Genomic DNA, 17,136 nt, shown 5'->3' on the forward strand with positions numbered 1-17,136 from the left:
TGCTGGCAGCCCTGGCAGCTCCACCAGCAGCGGGAGGAAGCGTGCAACTGTTTTTGCAAACCCGAGGGACTCAGGACTTTTTGCTGAAGCTCAAGCGCTGTGTGCACTGAGCGATTTAAGCGCGATTTCAATTAAACCTTCCCCCAGGCTCTGTTTGCCCCCAGGGTTCCTGCAGACCGGCCCTTGCCCTGCTCCCGGTGCCACTCTGCGGGCTCACACCTGCACCCCAGAGCTCAGCCTGCCCGCGGAGAGGGGGGACGGCTCCTCTGCAGCGAGAGCCCCTTGTTTAAATGCAGCTGGTGCTTTTGTTTGGGAGATGTTGACATAAAGCAGCTTTGCAGAGCACCGCGCGTTGAGCATCTGTGTGCAGAGCTGGCACTTAACCTCAGCATCGTGTTCTGTCTTGTTCTCCCTCATACGTGCAGCGCGTATCTGTAAATTTATCTAGGGAGTTAAGCCTGGTGACACTGGCAAGAACTGTGTCCTTAGTATTCGGAGTTGTTTTAGAGCAAGAATTGGTCCTTGCCATCACCATCCCCGTGCACTCGTTCGGCTGTGAACTCACGGTGTCTGTTTTTTGGCCACCTCACACATGTGCGTTGTGCTTGGCTTTTTAGCACCCCTTTGTCAGCAAGGTGACCAGCAACCGGGCCCTGCGTGAGCTGGTGGCTGAGGCCAAGGCTGAGGTGATGGAAGAGATCGAGGACAGTCGCGATGAAGCAGAAGACGACGACTCGTCAGAATCTGCCTCGGTGAGCGCTCCCGACCCCGTGCTGGCAAGTTTGCCCGTGTGCCTGTGGTGGGGGAAAGAGCCCAGCAACTTCTCTAGGCTCCAAAAAGCTGCTTTACAGCTGCTTTACAGGTGGAGGGAGAAGCAGTTGCTTGGTCAGGGAGCGGCTGGTTTTTGGTGGCTGCCAGGGGCATGGAGAAACAATGATGCTGGTGGGTGGCCCAGCTGCTGACTCACGGGGGGGTCTTGCGGAAAGTGTTTAAATAAAGAAAGAATTTTTTAAAAAGAAGGAAGAACAACAAAAAAAGTGAAAAGTAGGCCCTGCTACAGGCTGGAGCAGAAGCAACACCAGCAGCACGTGGTGCAGTGGTGAGGCACCTCCAGCCCTAGGAAGGAGCTGGGCAAGTCTGTCCCTGAGCTGGGCTCTTTGAAAGGGCCGTTTGAAGGCTGCCTGGGCAGCTTTGCTGGGAGATGTGCCTCGACCTCCCTCGTCGGTGGCAAAGGACAGTGATTGATCCGTGGTGGAGTTAGCCATGGGGAAAAGATGTTCCATGTGCAAACTCCTAGGCTGCCTCCTAAGAATCTGCGGGCCCTGGAGCTCCCGCGCTGTGCTGTTTCCCACCAGCCAGTGTCCATAGTCCTTGGCACCACAAAGCTGGAGAAAGATAGAAGTATACCAAGGTGGATGTCCTAAAAGGGAAGACTTCATCCCAATAGCTCTTTAGCTGTGAGTGACTTTGCTCTGAAGCGTGGGGATTTGAAGCTCTTGCAGTTGCATCGAAGTGGTGGTGGAAATCCAAACACTTTCCCCTTGTTGTCTTTCCAGCCCCCTGGTAAGCACAAGCGGGACCCCTCTGAGGCGAGTCAGCTGAGTTTTGATGGGGAGAAACCTCCAGACTCCTCCTTGCCCAAGGCAGCAAACGGGCCTGTCGGGACTGGCAAGGAGACCACAGATTTAAAGAGCGATAAAGTCTTGGATGAAGGGATAAGCAGAGACAATGACAAACTGGAGGGCCACCACTCCACAAAAACCCTTGCCAGCTCTGCCACCTCGGCCACTCAGGGAAAGCCAGACATCATCTCGCAGCCCAGGCCAGGCAGCAAGGAGAGGAAGAGCATCGGGGAGCGGCCGGAGAGCAGCCACCTGGAGAACTTCACGGAGGAGAAGCTTGCCAACGGGAGCCTGGATCCCGCAGCTCCGTTCCCCGGCAGCCGGTCCAAAGGGGATTCGGATTCTGGCAGCACTTCAGCCTCGGAAAGCATGGACCTCACCATCTCCCTGTCTGCTGACCTGTCTCTCAACAGGGAGAGCGGCTCCATCTCCCTGAAGGTGAGAGTGGTGGGCAGAGGGTGTGGAGAAGGAAGGGCGGCAAACCCCTGCTGAAAGGTGCTGAGGTTTTTTCCCTTTTTATCCAATTCCCTGGAATTCAGATCCCTTTCATTGTGCACATGTCCCTTAAACTCCTTCCTGAGGAAGCAGCATGCTGTATTCTAGATGGGGTTGACTTTTTGACTGTAGGAGGAGAGAGTTTGCCCTTGTCTGCCATGTGCCTGGAGGCAGGGAATGGGTAAAGTAGGAGAGGACAGAAGCTGCATGAAGACAGAGGAGCCAGGAATCTTGCTTTTATTCCCCAAGCGTGATGCTAAAGACCATGCAGGTGTCACCCCGGTACAGAGTTCTGTTGGATGAGACAGCCAGAAGGGCTCACGGGGCTGCTTGTGATGTGAGTGTCCAGGCTTGGAGCTCTGCAAGTAAACACAAGGCCAGCAAGGAGGGTAGAAGCCCATCTTCAGGCAAAACCTTTGGTGGTTTGATTTCCCTGTCTACGGGAAGTCGCTCACATGGTGCTGGGTTAAGCTGTGCCTTGGGAATGTGGCGTGTCCTCAAAGGGAGGAGAAGTTCTTAGTGGAGTTGCTGCAGGTGCATGTCCTCTGCTGTCTCAGGCCACTGAAACCTAATGGAAGTCTGACATTTTGTAGTTATTTTGGGTCCCTGAGAAGTGTGAAGTAACTGTGTCACTCACCTGACTTGTGCGGTCACTAACAATCTGAGCAAGCACAAGTATGAAACCCAAAATAGGATTTCCTAAACTTTATACGTTGCCCATCGTTCTGTTGTTCTACCTAGGCCAAGGAGAAAGTTTATTTGGGCTGGTGCCTGTCTCAGTTTTTCCAACCTGCCATACATCTGGCCTGGTTTGTGTCAGCAGTGACTTGCAGAAAGACCTCCCAGGCTTCTTGGCTTTTGCTAAGGCTTTCTGGAGGCTGGGAATGCTTGTGAGCCAAAGCCAGCCAGGTCAGCATGGCTTTGCTCATTCCACCATTGTGCTTTTCCTGTAGGGCTGCGTGATTCAAGTCTTTCATATCTTTATTTTTTTGCTAAGGAAACTGAGTCCCTGGACACAGCCGTTTGGCCAGGCTCAGGCTGCTGACCCCACAGAGGGTGGTAGCAAAGGCTCTGTGCGTGTGCTGTGGATGGCAGCTCCAAATCTGCCCGTGATTTTTTGCTTGCTGTGGTTTCTTTGCTTATGTTCTTCATTAACAACGGCATCAAAATTGCTCTGAGGCAACGAGCCAGGGAGCTGCTTCATGACCTCCTGCTTTCCTCCCCGGCCGAACTCAGGATTCTCGGATGCACAAGAAGACGCTGAAACGCACCCGCAAGTTTGTGGTGGACGGAGTAGAGGTGAGCGTCACCACCTCGAAGATCATCAGCGAGGATGAAAAGAAGGATGAAGAGATGAGATTTCTCAGGCAAGTGGGTCGCTGGGATGGAGGGAGAGCAGGGTGCCAAGCCAGGGCAGGGTTTTATTCTCCGCAAGCAAATCCACGAGCGACCTAAAGTCCTCTCATTTTCTGTCTTGCTCCCACTTGGACAGGAGAACTATCCAGTGTGAGCATCGCTGCTTTTGGCCTTTCCTTGGCTGGCAGAGGGCTTGCTGTACCGTGTGAGCTGAGCTCTGTTTGCAGGCAGAGGAGTGCGGGATGCATCTCGGGGACAACGTGCAGCAAGGGTGTGACAGGGGAAGCTGGTACTGTGGCTGGCTCTGTCCTCCGAGGTTGACTGAATGTGTCTCCAGAGCTGTAGATGTGCTGGCTCAGTGGAAATAAGCACAGAAATCTTCTTGAGATGCTCCTCTTTCTTTTGTTCTTGTATCTCCTCAGACTTTGTTAACAGAAAGGCCAAGGGAGTTGTAAAGTCCTTGAGCATCGCTTAATATTCATGAGTGTATCCTCCCTGCATAAGCCTTTGTGACTCTTCTGTGGATCTTACAGCTTTCAAACCTCCATGACCTATTTTCAGGGAGGGGAAACTTATGTTTCTAGGTCCGTTACTATCAGTAGTATCACTGAAACGAACAAGCCCTTAAAAGTAATTAAAATACAAATTGTTTTGTTTGACGCCCTATTCTAGGCACCCTTATGCTGCTCTGAAGGACTCTCTGAGAATATAATCTGTCCCAAGCACTGTGTGACCCTGTAGCAGCCTTATTGCTAGGCCCTAATATCAGATCTATGCATAAGCTCCTTAGCTACTAATTTTTTGTGTGAGAAGTGCATATAACCCTAATTAAACACGGGGAGCATGCGTACTAGCACACAGGGAATTTGCAGGCTTGGCTGCGTTCTCCTGGTCCACTCTCAGCTGTGGTGGCATCCCTGAAAAGATGCTCCTTTTTAATTTTTAAATAGTGCCTGCTCCATCTGCGAGGTGGGGAAGAGACAGAGAGGCTTGGGTTGGAAAGCATTGAGTCCCTTGAATACCTTTTGGGAGAGGTGGTTATTCGCTTGGGACTGGCTAGGAGGCACGATCAACTCTCCTGGCATCCTGATTTGCCCTTAAGGGGCTTGTTTCTGTCTTTTTTTCGAGCATGCCGAGGTATTGATTGGAAGGCGAGATCAGAAGAGAGCACATCGTATTGCGCCCGTTGATTTAATGGGGCTTGAGTTTGTTTCGAAAGAAGAAATCGTTCCAAAGCGCTTATCCCAGGGGGCCCCCCAGAGAGCGTTGTATGGGATGTGTAAGGCTAATGCGCAGCAGGGGAGGTCATGGTGGGGATCCCGCACGGGGAAGCTGCTGCTGCTTTTGCCTGGTGCATTGGTGGTTTCCTGCCCGATCGGGCACAAACATCGCAAACAGGCTCAAACGTGACCGTCTGAGCTGAGTCTCCCTTTCACTGGATGTGACGCTGGATGAGAGGAGTGATGCAGTGTTGTGGTAGACAGGTCAGAATTTGGGAAAACTGCCCTGCCTGCTGCGGAGGTGTGAGCAAGAAGGGATGCGGAACACAGGGGCCAGGCAGAGGCAACAGCAGCTTGGCCTGAGCTGTGTTTTGAAGACCAGCGTGCGCTAACCTGGCTGGCAGAACGAGCATTTTGGCTGCTGGCTGGGAGAGCTGTGCCTGCAGCATCACCTTAGGAGCTTTGACAGGGCTTGTTTGAGAAGCTGTGAATGCTAATAAGCCTTACCTGTGAAAACTGATGGTTTGCCAGCAGTTAACATAATTAGCATCCTGCTTTCTCACAGTTTTCTGGTGTCTTGGGGCCTGAGAGCACATCAGTCGGTCGGCATTTATGTCCCGCCTGTGCTCACAGCAAGCGGCAGGGCGCTGCGGGGTGGCTGTGTGGCTTTCATTCCCCATTGAAGTGCTCCAGTTATTGATTCTGCCATCTCTGCTCAGGACCATGCCTGTGAACTCGTCTGACTCTGTATTTCTCTCTCTCTCCCTCTATTTTAACCCTCTGCAGGCGCCAGGAGCTGCGGGAGCTGCGTCTCCTTCAGAAGGAGGAGCACCGAAACCAGGCGCAGCTCAACAGCAAGCACCAGCTGCAGCTGGAGCAGATGCTCAGGCGCTTCGAGCAAGAAATGACGGTACCTGGGCAGGGAAGGGGATCTCCCACTACCTGCTGGTTTCGCTTCTCCCCTGCAGATGCCCTGCAAACCCTCGCACAGGGCGATGCTCTCGGGGTTGCAGCAGTCCTGGGGCATCGTGTTCAGAGGGAGCAGGACCACCAAGGGACCCCTTTGGGATTTGGGGGTGGGATGTGTTTGTGGGGCACAGAACCTTCTGTGGGCATTAAGCACATGGAGCCTGCAGCTTGGTGTGGTGGAGCAGGAGAAGGGTTGTTCTGGACTTTCCCTCTTCAGTGATCTTTCCTTGTGTGTCTGTTCACGGCTACTGTGAGAAACAGTTCATAGTGCTGTAGTATTTTGAATTTAAAACCCATTTAAATAAGAAAGCAGTGTGGACAGAATGTGAGAGCAGGAAAGCTATCCAGTTTGAGTATAAAATAAATGAACTAGGCTTGCATACCTAGTCCCTCTGTGGACAGCTTATGTTTGAGTAAGATAATTTTGTAAGTCCCTTGAAAGTTTTTGTGAGGCATCTTTTAAATACCCATTTATTTAATTCACCTAGTGTGTGTGCCTGGTAACACCATTCCCTCGCGGCAGGCTGGGAGCCATCACTTATTTGGGTGTTCTGTTATATTTCCAAAGTCTTGACATGCCACGTCCGTGAATTCCCATCTTAGCAAGTCACTTCTCATTTGTGAGATTTATTAACCATATGGTGTGACGTGCAAAAGCCCCAAACCTGCTTCCTTTGCCCCTTCCCTGGGGCAGTTTGCAGCCCGCTCCCGTTGGTGCCCGTGTGCTCCATCCCTGCTGCTCGCCAGGACGGAGAGGTTGGACACAAGGGCGCTGTCAGAGCGCAGTGCCCTCCAATGTCGAAATCCTGGTCTGAAGAGAAAGAACTGTGATGCTTGAGCTTCACTGCCTGCAAATATTTGCCCAGGGCCCGCGGGTCCCAGTGGGATGCTGTAGATCAGGGTGTGAGCAAGGAGAAAGGGTTGAAATGTGCTAGAACAAATTCAAAAGTGCTTTGTGCTCACGCTAGGGCTGGCTCTGCCCTGTGTGCTATTTGGAAATTTCTCTCCTCTGTGTTTAGTAAAGAGGCTCAATTCATGCAAGGACAACCCTCTCCCGCCCTTTATTTTTTTCTTCTTTTTTTTTTTTTTTTCTCTTTCTTTCAAACTTTTGAAAGGAAACAACACACAGGGGACGCTGATGTTGACCTCTGTTCCCTTCTCGTACAGACAAAGAAGAAGTTCTATGACACTGAACTTGAAAACCTCGAACGGCAGCAGAAGCAGCAGATCGAGAAGATGGAACAAGATCACTCGCTGCGCCGGCGGGAGGAGGCCAAGCGCATCCGCCTGGAGCAGGAGCGGGACCATGTCAAATTCCTGGAGCAGCTGAAGCAGATGAAGAAGGAGGTAAAAATGGGGATAGAATGGAGGAAGGCTGGTTTCCCGCATCTGTTTCTTCCAGGAAAACTTCAGCATTTCTCCGTAGCAGAACTTGAGAGGGAAGCAGTTGTTGGGTGTCTTAGCAGGAAGCTCTTGCTTTTCTGTGGTATATTTGGGTGTTTCCTGGGGGCCATCTGTTTAGCGACATTAGGTGGGGTTGTTCTTGGCCTAAAGTTACCCGCTGATAAATCTCATTTCCCTCCCCAAAGGTCAAGAATGAGGTTGAGAAGCTGCCGCGGCAACAGCGCAAAGGGAACATGAAGGTGAAGATGGATGACTTCGCTCAGAAAAAACAAACCATGGTAAGGCTGGGAGAAGATTGCCACAGCTGCAGGACTGGGGAATGCGTAGTAGACAGAAGCATCCTTCCTCCTTGAGGGACTGGCAGTTTCTAAAATGCCACCAGATGCTTTTCAAGTTGCAGCAGAAGGAGGGCTCATGGTGGTACTGCTGTTTTCTTCCAGGAACAGGAGTTTTTGGCCAAGCAGAAGGAGGACCTGGAGCTAGCCATGAAAAATATAACCGCCCAGAACAAAAAAGAGATCTGTGACAAGGAACGCGAGTGCCTGAACAAAAAGCAGCAGCTCATGAGAGGTGGGTGGCAGAGGCTGAAAAGGAGGAAAGCAAATGCTGTAACGATGGGTTGATCCAGCGCTGGCTCTTCCCACACAGCAGATGCTGTGACAGAGTTGCAAGCTGGCAGGGTAGGATTTAGAAAAAACAGCCTTGCCAGATCCTGTCTAAATGTTTAACAATAATAATACTTAGCGCTTTAGTCTTCAAAGCACTTTACAAATACGAACCAATTAGGCTTCATAATTGCAAGAAATTATTCCCTGATACGGTTTGCAACTAATTTCTCCTGGAAAACAGGAGGTGAGCGATCACCCCCCACATCTGCTGTACTGCTCCCGTGTGTAGGGTTCATTTGTGCTTGGGTTGCTGTGTGTGACCAAGCTGGGGCCAGGGTGGGTTGTCTCCTGACCCTTCTCCCTTCCTCAGACCGCGAGGCGTGCATCTGGGATCTCGAAGAGCATCAACAACAGGAGAAACACCAGCTTATCAAGCAGCAGCTGAAGGACCAGTATTTCCTCCAGAGGCACGAGCTGCTCCGGAAGCACGAGAAGGTGAAGAGTTAGTGCCTTGCTGGGTGCTGGTCAGCCGGGTGCCTGGGTGTCCCCAAAGGGTCCTTTCCCTTCCAGGCTGTAAGTGGGGCATGGAGGGTGGGTTAGGAGTGAAAATATTTGGTCGTTATTAGTGAAAAGGGACCAGAATAACGCTCGGATCAGCCTATTTGCTTGCGACGTATATTCTGCGCTGCGTGCATTTGACCTACGAGAAGCAGTTGTGAATTTTGGGGATTTTTCTGGAAATCTGCCACTGTCCAGTATGGGGAATGGTCTATTCCCAGAGCAACAAGTGAAGACTGGCACATCTCACAGACGTTTTTACTTCCTTCCAGCACCCTTCTTCTGTCCTTTCACAGCATGCTCAGTAGCTGCCCTCACCTCTTTTCCCGTTCAAGATGTTTGTCTGTCACCAGCCACCTCCATGCCACTCCCAAGTCTGTTCTCCAGCTCTTTTGGGTCCCCTCAGCACTTTCTTCTTGGCCTGAGGTGTCCCTCCTCCTCTGACAGCTGCCCCTCTGCCGTTGCAGGAAAGGGAGCAAATGCAACGATACAACCAGCGCATGTTAGAGCAGCTGAAAATTCGGCAGCAGCAGGAGAAAGCCCGGCTCCCCAAAATCCAGCGGAGCGAAGGGAAGACGCGCATGGCCATGTACAAGAAGAGCCTTCACATCCACTCCAGCGGGAGCGCAGCCGAGCAGCGGGAGAAGATAAAGCAGGTCAGGTCCTGCAAAGGACACCACAGCGTGGGGGCTTGGCTTGGGGGGGAAATATTTCTCCCTTCTGGCAGAAGGGAGAGCGGAAAAAAGCAACAGTTCCCAAGTTACTAACCCGCTGCAGGGAGTCAGAGGTCTTTGCTTTTGTGGCAACAGGTGTGGTTTTCAGCGCTGCTTGCATCGTGCCTAGTGTTGGGAAGCATCCTCAGGGCTTTTCTTTCTTTCTTTCTTTCCTATATAATCGTGCAAGCTGGCTGGTCTCTTAACTGGCTTCAGAGATCAGAGCAATGCTGCCTACACGGGCACCTGCTTTTCTCTCTTCCAGTTTGCTCAGCAGGAAGAGAAGAGGCAGAAAGCAGAGCGGCTGCACCAGCAGCAGAAACACGAGACGCAGATGAAGGACATGCAGGCTCAGTGTGAGAGCAACACGAACGAGCTCCAGCAGCTGCAGGTACCATCCCTCGGGGCTCGGCCTCCCGGGGCCGCCTGAGCTCTGCTCCTGCTTCAGCACAAGGAGCATGTTGTAAGAAGCGGCTGCAGAGGACTCAGTGAACTAGAACTGATGTCCCCTTGCTCTGCCTTGAGAGGTTTTTATGGCCACGTACAAATGTGCCCTGGAGCTCAGAGCTCTGAATGCCTCTGGCTGATGCAAGTCCTGTTTAACCACCTGATTTACAGTTCCAGCTGCTTAATGAGTGTTCTGATTTGTGATCTGTGTTTAGAATGAAAAGTGTCACCTCTTGATTGAGCATGAGACCCAGAAGCTTAAGTCCTTGGATGAGAACCACAACCAGCACATGAAGGAGTGGCGGGACAAGCTGAGGCCACGGAAGAAGGTAGAGCCTCCTTGGTGTGAGCAGGGTGTCTTGCTTGCCTGGTTGGAGGGGACAGCATCCGTAGCTCCAGAACAATCTCAAATACATCTTCTCTGTGTGTTCTCTTCTGCTTAAGGCCCTGGAGGATGAGCTGAACCAGAAGAAGCGTGAGCAGGAGATGTTCTTCAAGCTGAGCGAGGAGGAAGATGGACAGACGCCAGCATCGCCAACCAAACACGCCAAGTTCATCCCATTCGGCTCCACAGAGAGCTCATAACCCCTCGCAGCTGGCAGGCCACCGGCTGCTACTTGCTGTGTCCTCCTGGGCTGCAGGAGGGGAACGTGGACTTAGAAGACCATCCTGGCAGCCTCTTCTCACAACAGCACCCTCCTGTCCCCTCGCTCCATCTGGGATAAATGTGGCCTCTGTCCTGCACTGGGGGATGCTGACTGGGAGTTTTGGTGGCTTTTCCAGGAGCTGGGCACAGCTCCACGCTGGGAGGCTGGGCAGGACCTTTTCTGCAATCGTACTTGCACTGTGAGCTGGATGCGTCGCCTCTCACCTGAGCCTGGCGCTCACCGGGCTTGTCGGCAAAGACTGAAGTAATAACCGTTCCCAACAGGAGACGCAGGCAGTGGCTCCTGCCCTCTGCACAGGGATTATCAGCCTCTGTCTCCACTGTGGCTGCTCTTCCTCTCGGTCCTCTATAAGGACTAGTCTGGGGCAGAGCAGCTTTGGTATTGTCTTAGGCTAACCTTGGCCTTCTGCCCCCCCAACACTTGCCTTAGATTTATTTCTATCTACTGTGGCCCTTTTATGCTCAAGGGAGAGACAGTAATAAGGATTTTTTTTCTTCTTGTGAGGAAGGAGGATTGGGTTTTTTCTTTCCTCTTCCTCCTCGTACGGACTGTACAGAAAGGGGACCAGCTGGATGTCCTTCCAAAGATGCTTCTGCTTCTTCATTTGCCATGCTTGCTGGCACCACAGTCCCTCTGGCACTTAGGTAACACTATCTTATGAGAGACGGGACTATAGCATAATTAAACTGTTCAGCTGGCTGCAGGCTTTTGTCTCTTAAAGAAGTGTATGTGCTTGTGCAAAGCGGGAGGTCGGTAATGGTGCTCAGTCCTGCGGTGACACAGGGAGGTGTCAGTCACAGTCGTGTGCCTTCTGGTAAGGACAAGTGAGAGGCTGAAGGCCATTATTGCCAGGGCTCTCATGATCACAAATGTGCTTGGGATTACTTTTTGAGTGCTATGTATGTGTGGGCCGTGTGGGTCAGCCAGCCTGGCCGCTCTGCAGTCTTGCGTACGGGCTGCAAAGCATCATTTGGAAGGAATAAAGGAGTCTTGAAGCAAGGTGTGTAAAGGGAAGAGGGGATGCAAAGACAGGTCATGGTGGCTTGTTCATCTCAGCGTTGCTTTCTCCGCTGATGTCTCATCTCCTTGCGATGTCCCGCAGTTTTTTGGGTGGTTCTCCTGGCTTTCAGGTTGGAGTCGCTGCAGAGCGGCAGAGCCGCTGCAGGTCCAGCGCCGTGTCCCTGCTGCTCGGTGGCAGCGTGTCTGGGTTGCGCTGCCGTCCTCCACATGCGCAAGGCAGCGCGTGGCTGAGCTGCTGGGCAGAACGCAGGGCACTGACCTGGGCACGGGGACAGAGACCTCACCGGGCAGCACCTGCTTCTTCACACAGCCAAAAGGTGTAAGGTAGCACTGAAGTTTTTATCTCTGGACAATGTTGGTTTAGGTCTGCTCGCCTAGCAAAAAAAAGATGTCTGTGCTTAAAAAGAAAAAATAGTTTGAAGTCTCATATGTTGCTTTAGAGACACTGGCATTTCAGAAAAAGGTGGTAATGTGATGTGCTGCACTTCTGAGTACCTGGGTGAAGGAGTCAGCCCCCATGTCTTTAGCACGTCTTCTGAGAAGTGCCCTTACACTTACTACCCATTTAGAGTTCATGATACATATTCATAAGCTTCCTGCAAACTAACAAGGCTACATCTATTTGGGCTATTCCAAGTTTCTTCAGAATCCACACCACTGATGTCTTTATTAATGAATATTGCCTAGATGGAGATCTTAAGGGCTGGAACCCTTTACAAGACTGTGTAACAGCTTTCCAGTAACTGGCCTGTCCTCTTAGGAAGACCACGTGTCCCATCTCCAAAAGCACTTACTATGCCTTTCAGATGTGATAGCACCAGGTTGGGAGCTGATGTAAAATGAATGAATGCAGGAGGTTGCTCCTGAACAATGTGCTGATTTGAGCTTTAAATTATATTAGAAATGTGTGCTGGCAGCTGCACGGTTCGTATTCCTGGTCCCCTTGGGATCCGGCTGGATGTATTCTGTGAAATGGTGGTTGTCACAGAAATCGGCACCCAGTGCTTGTCCCTTCAGGTGTTACACGTGACTTGCAGAAGGATGTCCTGCAGTGTGCTGTTCGCGATTTGCCTCCTCCGGCCGAAGGGCTTTGCTGCCTCCCTGCCGTGCACCAGCCCGGGGAGCATCAGCTCTCTCTGGATATGCGCAGCCACGAGGAAGGAGACTCTTTCTGGTGGCATTTAAAGAGCTAATGTGGTGGCCCCATGGTAAATCAGTTCTCTCTTTCTCCAGTCTGGCTTGCTTTCAGCCTGGAGCTAGCAACATAATTTTGCTTTTGCTGACGGAGGGTAAGAATGGTTTTGTCCCCTGCCCGTTGCCTGTTCCATCTCTGTGTGCCGGGGCTCTAGTACCATGTCCCTCCACTAGAAGAGGGCAGAGGAGCAGATAACCACCCACTAAACATGACAATCTCATTATTTTTTTTCTCCCTTTCAAAAGAGGAAATTTTTTTTCCTGTTCAGAAGTCACCATGAATAAAACTCATGTTATTTTTGAGGAGGGGTGGGAGATGCCATTTTTTTAAACGTGGCTTTGAATAAAAGGGGTTTTTAATATTTTGTAAAGTGTCTTCAGTGGGGCCACCATGATGATGTAAAGACCCTTCTAATAAAGTAACAGACTGAGGAGCCTGGGCAAGTGTCTGATTTCCTGTGTGATCACCGGCTGTGGCCTCAGACCAGCTTAGCGCCTAGTCTGGGTTTTGCTGACTTAGAGAAGCCTCCAGAGCCAGTTCTGGCATGTGAACCTTGCAAGGCTGAACTTCCAGTTCTTTAAAACAGAGCTGGTTGCTTCAGAAGCACTTTCTGCTGCAGCGCAGTGGCAACAACATCTTTGCAAGAAGGTGAAACTCTGATAGACCTTAGTGAACAGGAGTTTTCTCCGTGGCTTTATGTGTTAAAATAGCGCTCGGCTGACCCTGCTTGGTGAAGAGGGAGTATTGCATTCTGACGTCTGAAGAGTGCAAACCACTTCTGTGTGGCTTTTTGTTCCTTTTTTTTATTAGCTTGTCTGGCTGTAACAGAAGACACCAAATGCCTCAGCTCCCTTGCTTTTTCGGGACAAGGAGGTCCTAGGAATGCCTCTCTGTCTCCTCCCCATTCTGCCCTCAGCTGAGGAGCACTTGGATCCTGGAAATGCATTAGGAGACCAAGATACAGGTCACATCTTCCCCTGTCAGCGCAGGGGCAGACCTCTGCTTGCTCCCCCGGGCTGCTCAGAAAAGCTCCTGCCGCCTCTGTAACCAGCCCCAGGGTCTGTGTGGTCTTCATTTTGTGCTTGGAGATTTTTACCTGCCGGTTTAATTGTGATTTCCCTCATCCAGATACCCTACGCCAAGCAAGGACACACGGTGTGCAAGGGCAGCTGTGACATGAGCCCAGGGAGCTGGTAGGTTTTTTCCCCTCGTTTTTTGGAAGGTTGCTCTGCCAACTTCCACCTCGGGCTTCATGTGGGAAATGATTTTGCTACCTGTGTCCACCCTGGTCAGGTAATATCACAGGCCGTGGGTTCAGGTGTGAGGTGGTGAAAGGAAGAGGGAGTTGTTGCTGTAAAGTGGTGGGGTTTACATGGGCAGCCCCGGGGTGAGAGCAGGGCAAGAGCGAAGCACGAGGGTGCCCATCTCCTTGCTCCATGAGACAGGAAGAAATGAAGTAGCTGAGGACACGTAATTAGCCATCTCCTTCATTTACATATACCAGGACTGAACTGTGCCCTGGGGACACACTGGTCAAAAATGGCCTCATTCAATGTCTCCCAGTGAAGCTGAGGATGTCGTGGGAGCATTTAGCTTCATCTGCATGTCCTTGGCAGTGCCTGAGGGCAGCTTCAACGCTGAGGATACTTAATGTTTATAAATATGTGGGAAGTACTGTGTATTCCAGAAATAACTGATATCTACCATCCTGCCCTGGTGTAATGCTGAAAACAGAGCAAAAGTAAAAATCTTTCTTCATTTTTAAAAGTAGAGATGACAGCCCTGAAAAGTTACCGGTGCTGCAGCAGCTGTAGCGTTCCCAGCTCTCCTCGTTACCTCCTCTGAGCTGCCTGAAGGCTTTTGCAGCATTCGTGCTATGATGGGGACAATAAAACTCTCAGGGTAAGAAAAATCAGGGCAGGCAGGGACAGTCATGGGGTTGGGGCGTGTGCGTGGCTGCCTTCCTCCTCCTGCTGGGTCTGCTCTCCCTCCCTCGCTGCAGGAGGGCAGGGTGGCGTGTCCTTCGAAAGAAATCTGCACCCTGTTAGGCCAAATGCTCTTGCATGTTGTCCTACTGCACTGGCCACTGATTGAATTCTCCAAATGCCAAATTACTCGAGACTTGAGCAAAACAAGCCTCTCCAGAGGCTGGTGGCTCTGCCTCACTGATGGGGTTTGTTGTTGTCCCTCTTCTGGGCAGGATGGGGCTGGGTGGCCGGGACACGTTGTCCTGCCATCCCATGTGCCCTCACAAGCACCCACTGGGATGCTCCTGGGCCTGGTTTCAAGGCTTGCAAGGGATGTGGGGGTGATGTCTGCTCTTCTTTCTCTTGTTCACTAGATGGCACGCACACTGAAACAGCCGCCCTGGGTTGTGGAGCCCAGCTGCTCTGCACAAGCGCGGAGCTGGAGCTGAGCTGTCCCCTTGCACTGAAATCTTTGCTCACTTTTTTCCTGGATTCATCATTCACCATGGCACACCTTTCACAAGACCTTTGCTGCTCGATGAGTGCAGTAAAACACTGGCCCAGGGTGCCCAGAGAGGTGGTGGATAAACCATCCCGGAGACATCCCAGGCCGGGCTGGACGGGGCTCTGAGCAACCTGAGCTGGTGCAGATGTCCCTGCTCATGGCAGGGGGGGCACTGGATGAGCTTTGAAAGTCCTTTCCAAACCAAACTATTCTGTGATTCTCATCGGTGCTTTTATCTCCCCCTCCAGTGTTGTGCTCAGTTTTCCAGGGCTCCCCTGCACTGTCACACATGTGCCAGGACAGCCTCCCAGCCTCCCCCCATGTGAGGGCTGAGCATCCCCCCCCGCAGGCTCCGCTTCTCCCTGCAGCCATACCTGCGTGCAGGATGGGTACAACCCGCCAGGCGGGCTGTGAGGAGTGTCAGCCGCACCGCGCCACTCAGACCAGCAACACTGGAGTCAACGCAGTGAAAATCATCCCTGGTGGTGGCTGAGAATCAGTGCCATCCAGCCCTGGTGATACAGTGAGTAGCTGCTGCTCTGCTGGGCTTCAGCTGCAAAGATTTGCCCTCTGCTGTGGTAGGAGCATCATTTTTGACTAATCTTCCTGAGAGAGCTCAGGGAAGACAGATGCATTAGTCCTGTACACAGAGGACCAGGAACATTTTGTCACCTGGCACACGCTTGTAATTCTTCAATTAAAAAGCAAGCAGCAATAGCGGACTCTCTGTGCCAGCGGACTGCAGATAGTGTTTTCTGGCATTTCAGGGGTGATGGTGAGGCAGCGCTTTCTAATTCCATTTGATCTGGTACCTAACAGACCTCGGGTATGGCCCAGCTGTGCCTGAACAGCTGGAGCCTGCTTACAGCCAAGCAGAAACACATTTGCACATCCAAGCTGACAACTGGCTTTTCAGAATTCATTTGCCCTCTTGCTTTAAGTTGCTCAGCTGATCCTGAAAGAGAAGGGAGAGTGTACATGGGTTAAGGAGATCTTGACCCTTCAGTAGGTGGTGAGATCACCTGTGTAGTTATTTTATTTGGCTTAGCAATACTTCAACCTTTGGTTAGGGCAGCAGGAGACGACTCATTTATTCCAAAGCTCCCCTTAGTTGCGCCTGTCCCCTTGTGCTGACAAACCTCATTGTAGGAAGTGCTGCTGCCAGATCTCTGTTGCTCCTGCAGCCATATCGCCAGAGGTGTGGGCCAAACACGGGACTCCCAGGACAACGACAAAACTCTCGTTTGGGCTCCCTTAGCTTGGCAGTTTCCTTGATAAATCACCAAGGTGCAGTAGAGCCCAAGCCAGGCTGTACATCCTCCCACCAGGTCAGCGGGCTCCGCTCCTCTCAACAGCTCTCATCAAAGTCACTAATTGAACACAGCAGGCATTGTCTCCAACCTCTGCTTTTTCTTGGGTGCTCTCAGGCTGCGGCCAGTGCCCGGTGCTGTCGAGGTCCAAAAGTGACAGAGCCACTCCAGCAGGTTACGGTGCTGGGGCAGCGATGTTGATGCTTAAGTGCTTCTCATTGATTTCTGTGCAGTTGCTTGGCTCCCTGCCAGCGTTCGCAGGCCTGGAATGGGTTTACACTGGAAGACATAGATAAAGTAACCCCCTGTGTGTAACAAGCTGGTTGTCTCATGCACATGATTTATACCAGAGCTAAAGGAATGGCCTGGCAGCCCTGCAGCATGTGCCGTGGGGCCGCATCTGTGGCAGTACATGGAAAGGAGCTGGAGGGGTGACAGCAGGAAACCATGGTCTGGTTCCTGGAACAGGTAGGTGAGCTCATTCATATATTCTTTTCCTTTCCATGTCATGCATCTCCACGTGGGAACCTTGTGGCACAGGGAAATGGCTTATCAGCAAGGGAGTACCCAAAGGTTTCATGCACCCCTGAGAAGGGGAGGTGGGCACAAAGGTTCCCCCAGCAAAGCACCATCTGTGTCCCTCCAGGCTGCTTCAAGCTCAGGAGTGAGGCGCCCTTTGCAGTGTCACCATGCGGTGTTCATTCTGTCCCGTGTGTGTTCCCAGCTGTGGCTGCAGGGCCAGGATTAAAGGGGAGGGGGAGGCCAGCATGAAGGGTGCTGATGGAGGTGCAGAGCAGCGCGGTGCTGCACGGCAGCTGGGGATGGCCTGGTGGAGGGCGACTGCAGGGAACAGGCGTTGTGGCTGTAAGAATGGGCAGAACTTGTTCCCCCTCCCAAATCTACCATCTGGCTCTGTGCTGAAGTGACAACATGGGGATGGATTTCTGTCCCCTCAGCTCTGTGGCCAGTACGAGACGGTGGAAGCACAAGTAGAGATAAGGATCCTTTTTGGAGTAATCTCATAGACTTCTCTGCTTGCTTCTGCTGAGGGTCCTTGCTGTGTCCTATGTTTCATGGGT

At 51.8% G+C, this 17,136-nt stretch overlaps 1 protein-coding gene across 3 annotated transcripts in view; it reads left to right on the plus strand.

Annotated features, from left to right (window-relative positions):
* STK10 (serine/threonine kinase 10) overlaps positions 1 to 12,700 on the plus strand; it is a 500,646-nt gene extending 487,946 nt beyond the window's left edge. For all 3 annotated transcript variants that reach the window (XM_065644280.1, XM_065644282.1, XM_065644279.1), the window contains 12 exons: positions 618 to 752; positions 1,557 to 2,060; positions 3,354 to 3,484; positions 5,480 to 5,603; positions 6,830 to 7,009; positions 7,252 to 7,344; positions 7,507 to 7,636; positions 8,045 to 8,169; positions 8,700 to 8,888; positions 9,211 to 9,336; positions 9,608 to 9,721; positions 9,837 to 12,700. In XM_065644280.1, coding sequence (XP_065500352.1) covers positions 618 to 752; positions 1,557 to 2,060; positions 3,354 to 3,484; positions 5,480 to 5,603; positions 6,830 to 7,009; positions 7,252 to 7,344; positions 7,507 to 7,636; positions 8,045 to 8,169; positions 8,700 to 8,888; positions 9,211 to 9,336; positions 9,608 to 9,721; positions 9,837 to 9,977 — 1,992 coding nt within the window. In that variant the 3' untranslated portion in view covers positions 9,978 to 12,700. The remainder of the gene's footprint in view (positions 1 to 617; positions 753 to 1,556; positions 2,061 to 3,353; positions 3,485 to 5,479; positions 5,604 to 6,829; positions 7,010 to 7,251; positions 7,345 to 7,506; positions 7,637 to 8,044; positions 8,170 to 8,699; positions 8,889 to 9,210; positions 9,337 to 9,607; positions 9,722 to 9,836) is intronic.
* The last annotated feature ends 4,436 nt before the right edge of the window (positions 12,701 to 17,136 follow it).

The sequence above is a fragment of the Caloenas nicobarica genome, chromosome 13 (genome assembly GCF_036013445.1).
Source record: "Caloenas nicobarica isolate bCalNic1 chromosome 13, bCalNic1.hap1, whole genome shotgun sequence".
NCBI lineage: Eukaryota > Metazoa > Chordata > Aves > Columbiformes > Columbidae > Caloenas > Caloenas nicobarica.